This window comes from Eurypyga helias, unplaced genomic scaffold (genome assembly GCF_000690775.1).
Source record: "Eurypyga helias isolate BGI_N326 unplaced genomic scaffold, ASM69077v1 scaffold5715, whole genome shotgun sequence".
Taxonomy (NCBI): Eukaryota; Metazoa; Chordata; class Aves; order Eurypygiformes; family Eurypygidae; genus Eurypyga; species Eurypyga helias.
In genome coordinates, this window is record NW_010250714.1 from 85,036 (window position 1) to 99,059 (window position 14,024).

Consider the following 14,024-nt stretch of genomic DNA (forward strand, 5'->3'; position numbering starts at 1 on the left):
ATGAAGGTGCTCTGGGGGCGGGAGCACCGCTGTTATGGAGACAGGCTGACAGAGTTGGGGTTGTTCAGCCTGGAGAAGGACCCAGGTAGACACTATTGTGGCCCTTCAATATTTAAAGGGAGTTTATGAGAGAGATAGGAACAGACCTTTAGTCCAGCCTGTTGCAACAGAACAAGGGGTTACTATACTAAACTAAAAAAAGTAGATCAAGACTAGATATAAGGAAGACATTTTTTACCACGAGAGTGGTGAGGCACTGACACAGGTTGCCCAGAGAAGTGGTAGATGTCCTATGCCTCTAAACCTCCAAGGCTAGGTTGGATGGGGCTGTGAGCAACCTGATCTAATTGAAGATGTCCCTGCTCATTGCTGGGAGGTTGCACGAGATGATGTATAAAGGTCCCTTCCAATCCCAACTATTCTATGATTCTGTATGATTCCATGATGGACACCCCCAGTGCTGCCTTTCCCCTCCCTGCTGAGGACCAGTCAGGAGAGCAGGCAAGTAAGAGCCACTCTGCCTCTTGCACCCTCTCCAGTTGAAGCGTCACTTGTGCCTATGCACCAACATTTTCTTCTTACCCACACCTGCACAGAAAACTTCTCTAGGCTGCTCGTTTGTTCTGTCATGATGCCAAGGAGACAAGCTTAAAGGCCTTCCTGATGCCTGGACCGAGGCTCTGCAGCTGGTCCCTCTATGTGTGTGCAAGCAATGTTTGGGGAGGAGGGGAATAGCAGCAGGGACAAATAATTATTACCTATATAAATAATGGAATTAATTAGCATCTGGTTTCTGAAATGAAGCCATACAGCAACCTGGTCCTAATGCTTAGAAAGCCAAAGGCATCAAGTAATATCAGAGAGCTGCTCTAGTGAATACCGTGCAAATACAGGAGATGCTTGTTCCCATACAGAAATACAGAAATACTCATTTTTCTCTTGCATGAAGAAGCATACACACTCTCCGTGTGTGATGCCCTGGCAATGAACCCAGGATGAAATAGGGAGGCTCAGAGGCTTTAGAATAAGGGGTTTCATGACTAGAAAGGACTACAGTGATCTTCTGGCTTGCCCTTCTGATTACCCCAGGCCACAAATGTAGTAGATCTGTCCCTCTTTATATCCAAGGCCTTGGATGCAATGTTCTAGATGTTAAAGCTGGCTTACATTTTCCTGATACAAGGATTCAACCTCTTTGTTTTGTATAAGGAATACGAGAACACAAGTGTATTTATATACTCTTATCTAAATGTACCCCCACGCACACACATACATTAGCGAGAGCTATCTGGATAAACACAAACCTGTGTCATGTCTCTCTGTGAATGACCCTAATTTTCCCCCAGTCTTTCCACAATTGCTGTGATTCTTGTTCTTGTCCTCTTGCTCCGCAGAGGGTCAAACATCCTGCATCTCATTGTCCCTTCTGTCTCTTTAATTAGAGCCCGTCCTCCCCCTTCTCCCCCTCACTCCTATGTCCCCCCTTCCCATCTCCTCCTGGCACTTGGTTTGCAATGCTCTATTATTTCACCTTTCACGCGTGCCATCTCCTTCGCCTGGGCCTGTCTGACACCTCTGCCTTACGCTTATCATGGAAACATAACATTTAGATACAAATAGAACGGGGAATAATTTAACCCCTATTTGCACTGGGAAAGGCACTGAGGCTTTGTATAAACACAGCTGGGGAGATTTATAGATGCTGTATATTTACCTGACAAGTTACATTTCTTCACCACTGTGCCTTGCAGATGGCTTTTCTTCATGGGCATAAGCCTCCTCAGCCAGTGGAGTGTCCAAGGAGAGGGGAGCCTGGTTTCATGGGAATATTGGAAATGTCACCAAGGGAACATCACTGGGCACTCTGTTTGCCGTTGCTGAGACTTTTCTCACCCTACTCATCTTCCTGGGAGGAACAGGGAACAATGGCTCCTATTCTTGCTGTGTTTTGTTTATGACAAAATGGGGTAGACTTGAGATGGACTTCATTTTCAGTATTATGGGAGTGCCTCTGCTCGCTCATGGTGAGGGCTTCGCGGTACACCAGCAAAAACCTAGTTGGCTCTTCTGGGCATCACAGCAGTGACAAATAGCCATCCATGGTTATTTCTGTGGGCCAAGCAGGCATGATGGACTCAGATTGTGGGGAAAGACTGATAATGGGGTCAACACTAATGAGGGAAAACAAAAATGTGGGGAGAAGAGGCTTACATGGTGAGGGCACTTAGCCCCCATGGTCCAGGGCCATGCCGCTGCCCCAGCTGCTGCCGTTCAGGTCCGCCTCTACAGCAAGACTAGAGAACCTTATTCACTAAAATGCAACCTGGACATGAGACACAAACAGACAGTGCCACTTTGGTGTCTATTGCAATGGAGGGAAATGTGGGCAGGCCTTCCCTGACAAGAGCAATGGGGAGATGCTCACCATTACCTGACACCTAGCCATGTGTGACCTTCAGGAACTGGCATCAAACCAATTTTCATAGTACCTGTCTTTAGTGTGCTAAGCAATCTTAGTGTCTCAATTTCCCTCATAAGGAAGAGACAGAGGCTGCTCCTCATCGCTGCCTACCTCTGCTGTGGAGACGGAATGGTGCTCTGAGGTACCATTCCCTCTGCCGTGGCCATAGGCCAGCTTAGTCTGGAGAACGTGGTCATGCCCACAGCACATGCTGGGACCATCCCAGATCACAGGCTTGTGCTTGGATTGGTTTTGTCCTTTACTTTTCCCCCTGCTCAATTGGTCAATGACATTTCTGTTCTTCTTGACTGTGTGTTTGCTTTGCCCTGGGGCCCAAGTCTCAGGGCTCCTGATCTTGAAGGTCTTTTACTCCATACTCCCACAATCTGAAATGGTCTTGATAGCATCAAGCTTGGGGGGCACAGGGATCGAATTGCCTAGTGCTCTAAATTTCAGATGTGTGTCCTGAGACATAGATTTGGGATGGTCACCCTCTGAAAGAAGAGAAAGCAAGGGACTCAGCAGGGTGGTATGGGTGTTAGGGTTGGGCCCTACAGAAAGACAGAGCTAGGAACATCTTGATCCAAGGACTGCTCCAGGCAGACTAAACCTGTGGTTTCTGTAGGATGTAGAGTAGTGCGAGTGATGATCTGGCAAGGTACTGACTTCCATTCTCCTTTGAGGACACTGGAAACATCAGGTGGGGAGCATCCATGGTGTGCACACATGCTCAGGCATGTCCTACTGACTCCAGCACATCCTGTCATTTTATTCTGGCAGTCTCATGACTTTGTTCAGACATATTTCCAAAGCAGCAGTACTTGCCCTGCTACATGGTATGCAGGCTTTTAGTTTGGGATATAGCTGCGTATAGGGGCACTCAGGTTTGAGAGGCTCATACAACCCCATTAAAGGATAAACATGCTATCAAAGACCTGGAATATGCTGAATGGTACCAGGTGCTGGACTTCTTGTTCCCCCCCTTTTGCCACCAGAGATGTGTGAAGGGCATTGTTAAAACACACTACCAAGCTCCCTGGCAGGGCTGGAACTTGAAAGGTGAATGCAGCACTTTGTTAGACGATCCTCTCAGAGAAAAAAGCTTGTTAAACTGACTCATTTTTTATCAGCTGAGTGTGTAGATTTCAGAGACAGCAGATGTGACAAATGATTCTCCTGATGACCCAAGGAAGAGTTTTTCAGGAGGGAGCCAGGGCACTGATTTGGAGATGGGGCTGGAGGTGATGTCCAGGAGGTGCTGAGCCCTGGCTGGCCATGGTGGGCCCCTTCACACCATCTGCCCTGGAGTTGCTGGATCAGTGTCCATGGGGAAGGTGGTCCTCACCCTCGGCAGTGCCTGTTCCTGGTGATCTGATGGACACATTAAAGCATCACATATTCTGTCAGCTCTGGGGACAGGCATCACCAGTCCTAGTGCCCTGCAGAGATGTAGAAAAGGGGACTAAAATAAAAATAAAAATAAAATAAAATTAGAATGTAAAATTAAGAGGTTCCTAAAACACCTGGTTTAAACTTTGCATAAACTAAACCAGACAAGGCAGTTTCAGGCCAGTTCCACACTAGAGATTTTTGCTGACAGAGGAGGGATGTGATTTTTTTTTTTTTTTAATGATACATTTATATTAGCAAAAAGCCTGGTGAAAGTACAGTTACACAGCTATAGGAGTGCTTTTGCTGATGCAGCTTATTTCAGACAGAGGAAACTATATAAAGTACAATATAACAGACTGTGTCTGGAAGTATTTACCAGACACAAACTTTCTAGGTAAAAGCCTTTTGCCGGTGGTGTGCCACTACTCTCCTCCCTTCCTAAAATGTCACGTGTCTTCCAGGACATCTGGTCTCATTCTCCAGGTGGATTTTCCTATTATATCTAGACAACTGTTGGATTATGGACTGGAATCAGTTCTCCAATGCTCTGACTAACCCTAGACCGACAAACACCCCACAGAGTGCACGCTCAACTCCAGTAGCTGCCTCTGTAAGGATTATACCTCACCTTTGAGAGTCTCTTTTGCACATCAATTTGGCCATCAAGAAAACAAACCTTTCAGATGTCCAAAGCACCTACTCGTGAGGTGAGGACAACACACACACAGTGTTAGTTAGGGCTTTGTGCATCATTAAAGGCTGAACTTTGTATTGCCAGCAAAGACCTCAAAAAGTCCCTTTGTTTAATGATTTCCACCATAAAGTAGGCATATTTCTTGCTTCTAATGTGTGTCCTGGAAGGCTATCCCCATCTTTTCTCCATTACCAGAAATGCACATGTACCCTCCTCTACCTACTTTTCCTACCGTTTCAGCACCCTAACTGAAGGGAACATAACTCCTCATTTTCTGTGGGCAGTATGCTTTTTGTTCACGTGGATAACTCCACTGCAGGATTGAAAGCTCTTAATATCCTCACTCGGTATCCACTGCATGAAAAATTATCCTCGTCCAAGGCTATGAAGTAATTTGCCAATTTGCAGGTGCATCTTGGAGAGGGGAATTTTGATCAAACACTGGTTGAAGGTGAACAGATTGCCTACACCACACCAATGATTTCTCAGTAAACAGAAGTGACACAAATCACCCAATTAGTCAGCCAGAAAAGGGTTGGTGCAAACCAGTGTTTTGTTCATCTTTAGGTTAACATGTGCATTAAAAACAAATAAATTAAATTTTTCAAAGTATTTATTTATTTATTTACATCTATTTATTCAAATTGGTTACATCTGCTCTGTAAACTACTCAGAAAGGAACTCTTGGTTCACACATTTACATAGTGTTTAATGAATGATAAATAAGACATTTATGAATCATGTGCAAATGGCCTGTTTACATACACGATGTAAACTATGTAAATTTCTTTTTTTTTTTTTTGGTGTAATGATACTATGTCTCTGAACATAAACCTGATCTAGAGGCATCACTCAGTGCCCTCTAAGATTTTTCTACCTACTCAGCGATTATGATCTGTATTCACCAACATTTTCTGAAGGTGTTTTGTTCTGGACTGAAGATTTCCATACTTGGTATAAATCCAAATATAAGTAATCTTCCTCATAAAAAATACAATTATTTACTAGTAGATCACATCCTAATTTGATATGAAATACCAACTGCTTGAGCTACCTCAGATATTAGTAATTGTATGATAACTTTACGTTTCAAAAACCAATATATTTTTCAAAACCTTTGGGCTTATTTGACATGAAATTTAAAAGTATGTTTAAAAAAATCATCCGAACTTATAGATATGCATCTCTGAGTGGGTATGAATGACAAATCTCCATTTATAGGCTGTGGCTTCCTTTACATCCTGATTTAAAACAGCTTATGTTAAATATTTTTTCCTGCAACTTCTTTAGTATTGTGAGGGCTACTGACTTCTGTTATTTTTCATTTGGACTTTATTTCTATAAGCTATCTTTATCCATGTTCCTCTTGGATTGCAGTCTGAGCAATATCATCATTTCAGCTACTGCAAGTTGACTGCAAAAATTGATCAGAAAAAGAAGATATGGGAAAATCTGCTGTCTAGATTTTGAGAAGCAGCTAAAAATTTTGTCTGCTTCTGGGGATTTGGACCTTTTAGGTTTGGGGGTCATTGTGTTTGGTTTTTTGGTGTTTTTTTCAGGTTTTTTTTTAAATTGCCAGATTATTTGCAAATACTCCTTGAAAGTCAGATGCTATTAAGGTTTTTCAAGCCAGCCACCAGAAATGACTAGCAGCTTCTGAAATATGTCACCTCAATGAAATCACAGTTGGTTTTGCATGTGATACTGAGCCATCTTGGCTTTCACATCCCTCCTGTAATATGGTAAGCATCTCTTTATTTTGTTCCAGAAGATAGAAAACTCTTTGTGGGCATGCTCAATAAGCAGCAGTCAGAAGATGATGTGCGCAGGCTATTCGAGGCATTTGGCAACATTGAGGAGTGCACAATCCTTCGGGGACCCGATGGCAACAGTAAAGGTAAGGTGATGGCTTGTGTCAAGCTAGACCCTTTCTGTGTCTGTATCATTTTCTGGTGTGACAGTCACTAGGTAGCTGCCAGGATAGCATCTCTTACACCAGGAGGGGTCACCAAGGGAGGACATTTCTTTGCTGGTCACTGTATCCTTATGCATGAGAGGAATAAGCTCATTGCACTTAAAACCACATGCTCCCGATGAGCTGCTTCTTGCCACAAGCAAACAGATAATTATTATTGTTTGCTCGCAGGGCTGACCCTCCCCTCTGAACACGGGGCTTTTACATTCACTCAGGATGTGTTTCCCTGACGGTGCTGAACAGGATACTTCTTTCTTTAAACAAAGCCAAGGTTGCATCTTGACTCGCTGGCTCCATCATCATCTCTTCTCCTCATGCACCTGCCCCAGGTCTGCCCCGTCTTCAGCTGGTCTTTGCACAGATACGCACTGACCAGTCATCACGATTGCAAGGTTGTAGGTGCTGATTTAAATATACACTCATTAGACATTTATAGTTTGAAACACTCAAATGCTTTGTTGCAAAACTAGGTGACTTCCTTTTGCCACTTTTTTGGCATCACCTGTTACCTGGATTGGACAATGGATACTTTGCTTCAGCCCAGGTGTAAGAATGAGACTTCTTTCTTGAACAGAAAAGTAATTTTTTTCCCCGTCAGTCTCTAGACAAAGTAACTTCAATTTGAATAGGAAGCCCTCTTTTCTTGACAGTATAATGTGTCCATTAAATATTGATCTGCGTATAATATATCATAAACTGTGCAGCACCAGGGAAGAGACCAGTCTTGCTGACGCAGTTCATATCTCACTGGATATTTTGACATGTGACAACATCAACCAGCATATTTTTGCAACGGGGAGGCAAAAAATCCAAATCGCAGTGATACACTGGAGAAAGATATTGCTATTCCATAATATCACTGGTGGCCAAAAAAGATTTCATACCAGCATTATAGGGTAGCTGTTTGATATAAGTCAACAAAGCTCAGCCTTCCAGATATAAATGGATGAAAATAATCTGTGGGCAGCCTTCCTCTATTGTATGAATACTGGAGTTTCTTGAGACCCAAAGATGGGGCCTGCCCCACTGGAAAGCAGTAGGTTAGGTTGGCCTAGGAGGACTCCAACTATCATAACAGTAGGCAGTTAAGCACTTCATTCTTGGAACAAATTGGAATATTGGGGAAAAACAAAACAAACAAAAAAAACCCCACATATCTCTGCGACCACGTGGAATTGTATAGACAAAATCCAATGACAAAGGCGTTAAACAGAGTAATAATAAAGGCAATAACATTTGAGATCTGTAAGAAACAGGTTCCAAGGGAGATCCAACCCACAGACCTGTATTCATACTTACTCTATCTTTTTTTTTTTAATTTCTTAAACAATTTCATTGTAAGTCTGAATCTGAGTGACAGCTCCATATTGCTAACCAGTTTAATTATTAGTGCTAGCAGGCTGCAGTCTCGGGTTTGCATTTCACTGAGCTGTTCTGGATCAATACTGAGCCTTGACAGAGTTAATATTACCAGCTTCCATTTGCTGGTGCTATTTACTGAGAATGTGAAGCTCCTAATTTACACACACACAGTTACATACACACACACAGAGCAGTCAATCCAACAGAAAACTTAAGGCTAGTGCCCTTATCGTAGGAGACAGCCAGGAGAGCCACAACTCCCACAAAGTTATTCCCAGTCTGTAATATTTTCCATCTGCTAGAAACCAATATGTGACACACATTGCTTGTGAGCTACTTATTTTGGGTAAAACCCATAAGGCTTAAAATCCACCTAAACTGAGACTTAAGCACGTTGCCTAAGTGCCAGTTAGCAATCAGATCCCATATACTTCAATCCTTCCCAACCCACTATGTGAAGACCCGCCAGACTTCCCTGTGGTGAGTCTGTAAGTCTTGCAGGCACCTCAGTGCAAGCAGCACTCTCAGAAGGTGCGTCCCACCTTCCCACTTTAATGCCATTGCAGTCCAATCACAGCCAGAGAGCTGCCTGAACTTTGCCTGAAGCCATGGGCAATGCTCTGAGCCATGACAAGGACATGGCTTTCCTGGTGGACTTGACAGTGTTAGGTTAAGGGTCGAACTTTGTTCTGAATGGTCTTTTTCAGCCCAAAATACTCTGGGATTCTCCTGGTGCTCTCCAGACAGTTTCTCTTTTTTCCCCCTTTATTTTGTTTTCTCCATTCAGCAGTTGTCTACTTCACAATCTCCAAAAGTAAAGATTTCCCACAGCACCAGAAGTTCCACAAGAGGAGTCTTAACACCCTCTGCAATTATAACTGTAGGCCCTGACTCTGCAGTCTGTTCTAAGTTGACAAGACAGTCAGGACTGCCCTTTCAGTTCTATAATCTGGAAATAAGGAAAGAAAAAACATTTAAGCGAATGTATCTCCCTGTTCAGCACAGGTTAGATATCTCTCTGTGTGTCAAAATTCCTTCAAAATCCAGATCTGCTCCTGTCAAAGGGACACCACTGTTCTGAAGAGAGTTGACATGACCCATATCCTCAGTTCATGAGGTCATGGAGTCAGTTCTGGTGAGCATGAGAGGGAAGAAGATTATGTGCACATTTAATATTGTGCCATTCGGTTAGACATATAAACATAAGGGCCAAAATGTTGGGATCTGTGCTATTGCCTCACTACTATACAACAGCAAAAGCTGAGTTTTCACTTGCCCTGCAAACATAACTCTAAGCAGTAGGAGTGATCCCATTAACGTCTTACGCATTAAGGAAGATAAATGCCTGCTGCCCCCCTTATTTACACCTTTATCCAGCTCCACTGATCTGTCAGGTTCCTCAGTACAGGGGTGAATTTTACCTGAAGAGAGCCAAGCCTTCAACATGACAGCAACAATGCAGCCAAAAATCCTGCTCTGAATGGAATGGGTGACTGGAGTTGGAAAGCTTTTGTATATTTGCTAATCAGCATCTTCTTTTTAGAGGCAGAAAGTACAAAAGAATCTCTGCAAATAATTAAACACCCTAATTCTGGATTATCTCTGATTAATGAAGAGGAAGGCGCAGTATCTCAGGAGCCTGGGAATGCTGGGCTGCGATTATGTCATAATTGATCCCTATTGTTTCCAGCTGAAGTTTATCTATCTCATTTTCCCGTGATTGTCTCCCCTCAGCTCCTTATAAATTAGATCCAACTATTAGCAACAATCATTGGGCTTCTCCTCAAATACAGTCTGAGTACAGTGTTGAGGGATGCAAAATAATGAGTAATGCAAAGTGAAGGGCTCCTAATTGTATGCTAATTTCATATGTGTGTATTATTTTTAGAAGGGGTTATCACTCCTTTTCTCAATCTCACTTCTATCAGTCTGCAGTGATGAGTTTGGGGACATTTGGGACTCATTCTTCCAGTCTGTAAGTGGGGCATTTTAATGCCTCGGGTTTCACCCTGCACTGTATGGATCCATAAGGTTGTGTGGCCTTTCTAAAGATTCTGCCAAAGGAGTAAAGAATAACTGTCCCATTGTCCAGACAAGCATCTCCAGTGCAGTGATCTGCACCCCTTCAGAGAAACAGCTAGGACTTTGCAAATTGATGAAAAGCCCAAAAGTCTTCTGTAATAATGGAAGGAGATGGAAGCCAGATCTCTCCCAATCTGTTCCAAAAACTGTCTTCAAAATATGGAAATTATTCTCCCTCTCTTGCAGAGAGTTTGCTTGTAGCTAAGAGTAATAAGCAACGCTTTCCCCCACTCTTACGGTGCATGTGGTCCTTTGAGATGTTGATCATTTTTGCACTCTAGCACATGTTCATGAATGCACCTTTCTGCCCTGAAGCCTTATGTAAGAGTTCAGTGTGAGATTCCTCACATGGCAATGCAGGCTGGAGAAACACTGCCTACTTTTCTGTAATGTCCAGAGAAGAACACTATACAGAGAAGCAAAACTTATACAGGCACTCACTCTGTGGCTATGAAAGTGTAAGAATCAAATTTTGTTGGTGGCAAGATGGTAATCATCACATGTGGATCTCTCCCATCCCTGCTTCTTCATCAGAAGCTGCCTCATGCTTTGTCAGACCAAAGCTGCTTGGAGCCAAGACAAACTGAGGAGTCTGTCAGTGTGTCTTGGGGCTCTACCAGAGTGATATGACAAGGTAACTTGTGGGTTTGAAGTAATTTGACTGCCTTCTGTACCTTTGATCCATGGTTGCTTGTAACAAGCATGTATAGCGCTCTGATAGCTTTTACACACTTCCTTACTGTTTCTCATAACCCCAGAGGGAGAAGCATTCAGCATTAAGTCCAATAAAAATCAAAGAATATTCTTTTTCATGCACTAAATTGTGAAGCGCGCAACACACTTCCATGGGAAGCTGTGGAGGTCAGAATGTAAGGGGATTCAAAATATACTTCCTAAGTTTGTGTCCATCAGTGTCCATTATATCTAGTGTGGGAATTCTGGATGCAGCTTTGCCTTCAGAAGTCCTCAGGCTGAAGATGACTGGACTTTGGAAAGAAATAACCAGGAGCACATTGCTTGTTATACTTTCTCCACAACCATCTTTATTGGCCAATTCTGAGGACAGGATACCGAGGTAGAGATGGACTTTCGTGGTACTTGTGCAACCTTTCTTATGTTCTTTTTCCTCTTCCAGGGTGTGCATTTGTGAAATACTCTTCACATGCGGAGGCTCAAGCAGCCATCAATGCCTTGCATGGCAGCCAGACAATGCCGGTGAGTAGCTCTGTCACACAGGAAAGTAAGGATCAGTCCTGATTGAGGGGGAGGGATGATTTATCTATGCTCTGAAACTCAGCTTCCCGGAAGGTTGGATAACAGCTCAGGCATGCAGGGCCTTGGGTGTGCTTAACTCATCAGTGGAAAGGCCATGATGACATTGTCATTTCACACAGGTACAGAACCCCAAGGGGTGCTGTGTTCCATCACCAGCAGTTTCAATGACCTGAAAAAAAGACATATGGTTCACAGATGCCAAAAACATTGGGTCAAACTCACCATGAGTGTAACCTTCTAAGTTTCAGAGGGATGAATCAAGTAGAAACTTTTTTCTAAAAGCTTCTTTGTTTTTCCTCTCTAAAATGTCCCTGTCTCTAGGTGAATAATAAAGAACTTTTTGCCAGAATTCGGCAGAGAGCAGCATGTTCACATGATGGCACTAGAAGCTAGAGAGAAATCACAGAGTGATGGGTGCCTCTCACTGCTGCTACAGAAGTGCCTACCTAGGCATAAATATGGTCCCCTACATCCAGCTTTTGAAAGACAGTCAAACCCACTACTGGATCTTCCAGGAAATATTTGAGGGATCATTTCACTTGGACAAATACCTAGTAATGTGGGGTTTCAAGTCTGAGAGTTCAGGATAGTAGACATGGAGATGTATATTTTATGTAAAATTATATTTGTACACTATCACAAAGACCCAGAGGAATGTAAGGCATTCCACTGTCAGCAAGGAAAGACAATCTGGTCCAACATGTTTGGTTTATTCTAAATTATTCCCAGTGTAAATCATGATAAGCTAAGAAGCATGCCGGCAACTTGGAAAGCATACAGGAAAGCTCAATTAAAAATATTTAAGAGTGAAAATCTACCTTTTAATAATAGACTTTGATGTTAATTAATGAATTTATCTAAATAAATTTAAAGAGGTCCTGGCAGATTAGAATCATAGACTCTTATAATGGTTTGAGTTGGAAGGGACCTTACAAATCATCCTGTAGCTGTGCTTGGGATTGCCCCAACCCATGTGCAGGACCTTGCACTTGGTCTTGCTGAACTTCATGAGGGCCCATCTCTCTAGCCTGTCAAAGTCCTTCTGGATGGCATCCCCTCCCTCCAGTGTATTGACTGCACCACACAGCTTGGTGTCATCACCAAACTTGCTGAGAGTGCACTCAATCCCACCATCCATGTTATCGACAAATGTGTTGCCAGTTTCCTCAGGACCTGCAATGCATCTTGTCATGTCCCATGGAATTGTGCACCTTCAGGTTCCTTACTTGGTATTGAACCTGATCTTCTCCTGCAATGGGTGGTTCTTCATTCTCCTAGTCCCTGTCTTTGCCTTCTGTGATTTGGGTGGTATGGCTTGAGCACTTGCTGGTGAAGACTGAGGCAGAAAAGTTATTGAGTACCTCTACCTTCTCTATATCCCAGTTAACAAGATTGTCTCTAGATATCTGCAGGGATGAAAATGGAGAATTATTTACAGGGGAAAAGTTTTCTAAAAGTAACAAATCATCATGTTCTTATTTTTTGGAACCTCATCTTAGACAAATCAATTTCAAAATCTTACATGTTTACCAGTGATACTACTGCAAAAAAATCTCCTTAAAGATAGGAATTTCAATTTATTGAAGTATTAAAATCCTTTTAGACGTCTCTTCCTAAAAGTTTTCTTCTAACAAAACCAGATATTGGGCTTGATGCTGGCATTCCATAATAATATATCATGGGCATATTTTCTCAGAAAGGTCAAAAAGGTACTGTTAATTGCTTTCTTTCATACTTAGGCCCAAGGTGATAACGTCTATACGCTGACATCAGGAATTGTAGTTTCATAGGGTGTGGTACCACAAAAAGGTGTAATAAAAAGTTTCCCTATTCCCAGAATCCTGCAGACTTTTGTGACAAAGGTGAGAGGAAGACAGAAGAAAACAGACAAAACCCAAGGAGAATTGAAGATCTTACCTGGATCTAGTATACTCAAAATATCCATATCCCTCCCCAGTTCTCACTCTTCCTACTTTCAGCACACTTCAGATAAGAAAAAAATACTTGTCTCTTGACCACTTGGGAGTAAATTTCTGTTCTATGCTGCTGATGTCAACTGAGCTTAGGATGAGCAAAACAACGAAGAATTTTGGCCATTTCATGGGTCATTTTTTTATAGGTTCATTTTTCCTGTTGACTTATTTCACTCAAATACCTGTTATAGAAATGTTCTTGACTAACCAGATGTGGGCATCTGAAGAAGGATCACAATTTAGCCCTTACTAGATACACATCCAAGGCTCACAATTCGGATTTCCATGTCTTGATAAGTTTCCATGAATTGGCTGAACCTCGGCAGCAGTCCATGTGCCTACTCTTAGGCCATAGAAAAAGAAAGTGGAAAATTACTAATTTCATCCTCTTCATCACAAGCTATGTGGCACTGCTTTGTATCTCCCACGAGCTACAGCAGGCCCGTGGGCAGTTACCATGGCTGAGCAGAGTAGAGGGGATCTGTCGAGTGACCGCCACTTGATCAAGACATGTAACACAGTGTTTCCCACAGGGCCTCAAAATGCTCGAGGCACTTTGAATGAGATGGGCCAAATCCTGCAAGTGATCTTTGTTCCCATTCTCATTTTCATGGTGTGCAGCTTCTCTCAGGGTTTGGATGTTCACAGAGAAATGCAGCCACCTCGTGGTGAGATGGCGATGTAGCCCTCGTCCTTGGAAAGGAGGGGTTCATTGCTGCCATCTTCCTTCAGCCCCCCCTCCCATTTCTCTCACCATTAGGACTGGCCTCATTTGTCCGGCTCCGATGCCAACTCAAAGTTGTTCCTGCG

The 14,024-nt window shown here is 42.9% G+C and overlaps 1 protein-coding gene across 1 annotated transcript in view; it reads left to right on the top strand.

The window, feature by feature from the left end:
* LOC104509721 (CUGBP Elav-like family member 4) overlaps positions 1–14,024 on the top strand; it is a 74,928-nt gene that overhangs the window by 9,630 nt on the left and 51,274 nt on the right. Inside the window, exons 2-3 of the mRNA XM_010151757.1 lie at positions 6,316–6,444; positions 11,102–11,181. Coding sequence (XP_010150059.1) covers positions 6,316–6,444; positions 11,102–11,181 — 209 coding nt within the window. The remainder of the gene's footprint in view (positions 1–6,315; positions 6,445–11,101; positions 11,182–14,024) is intronic.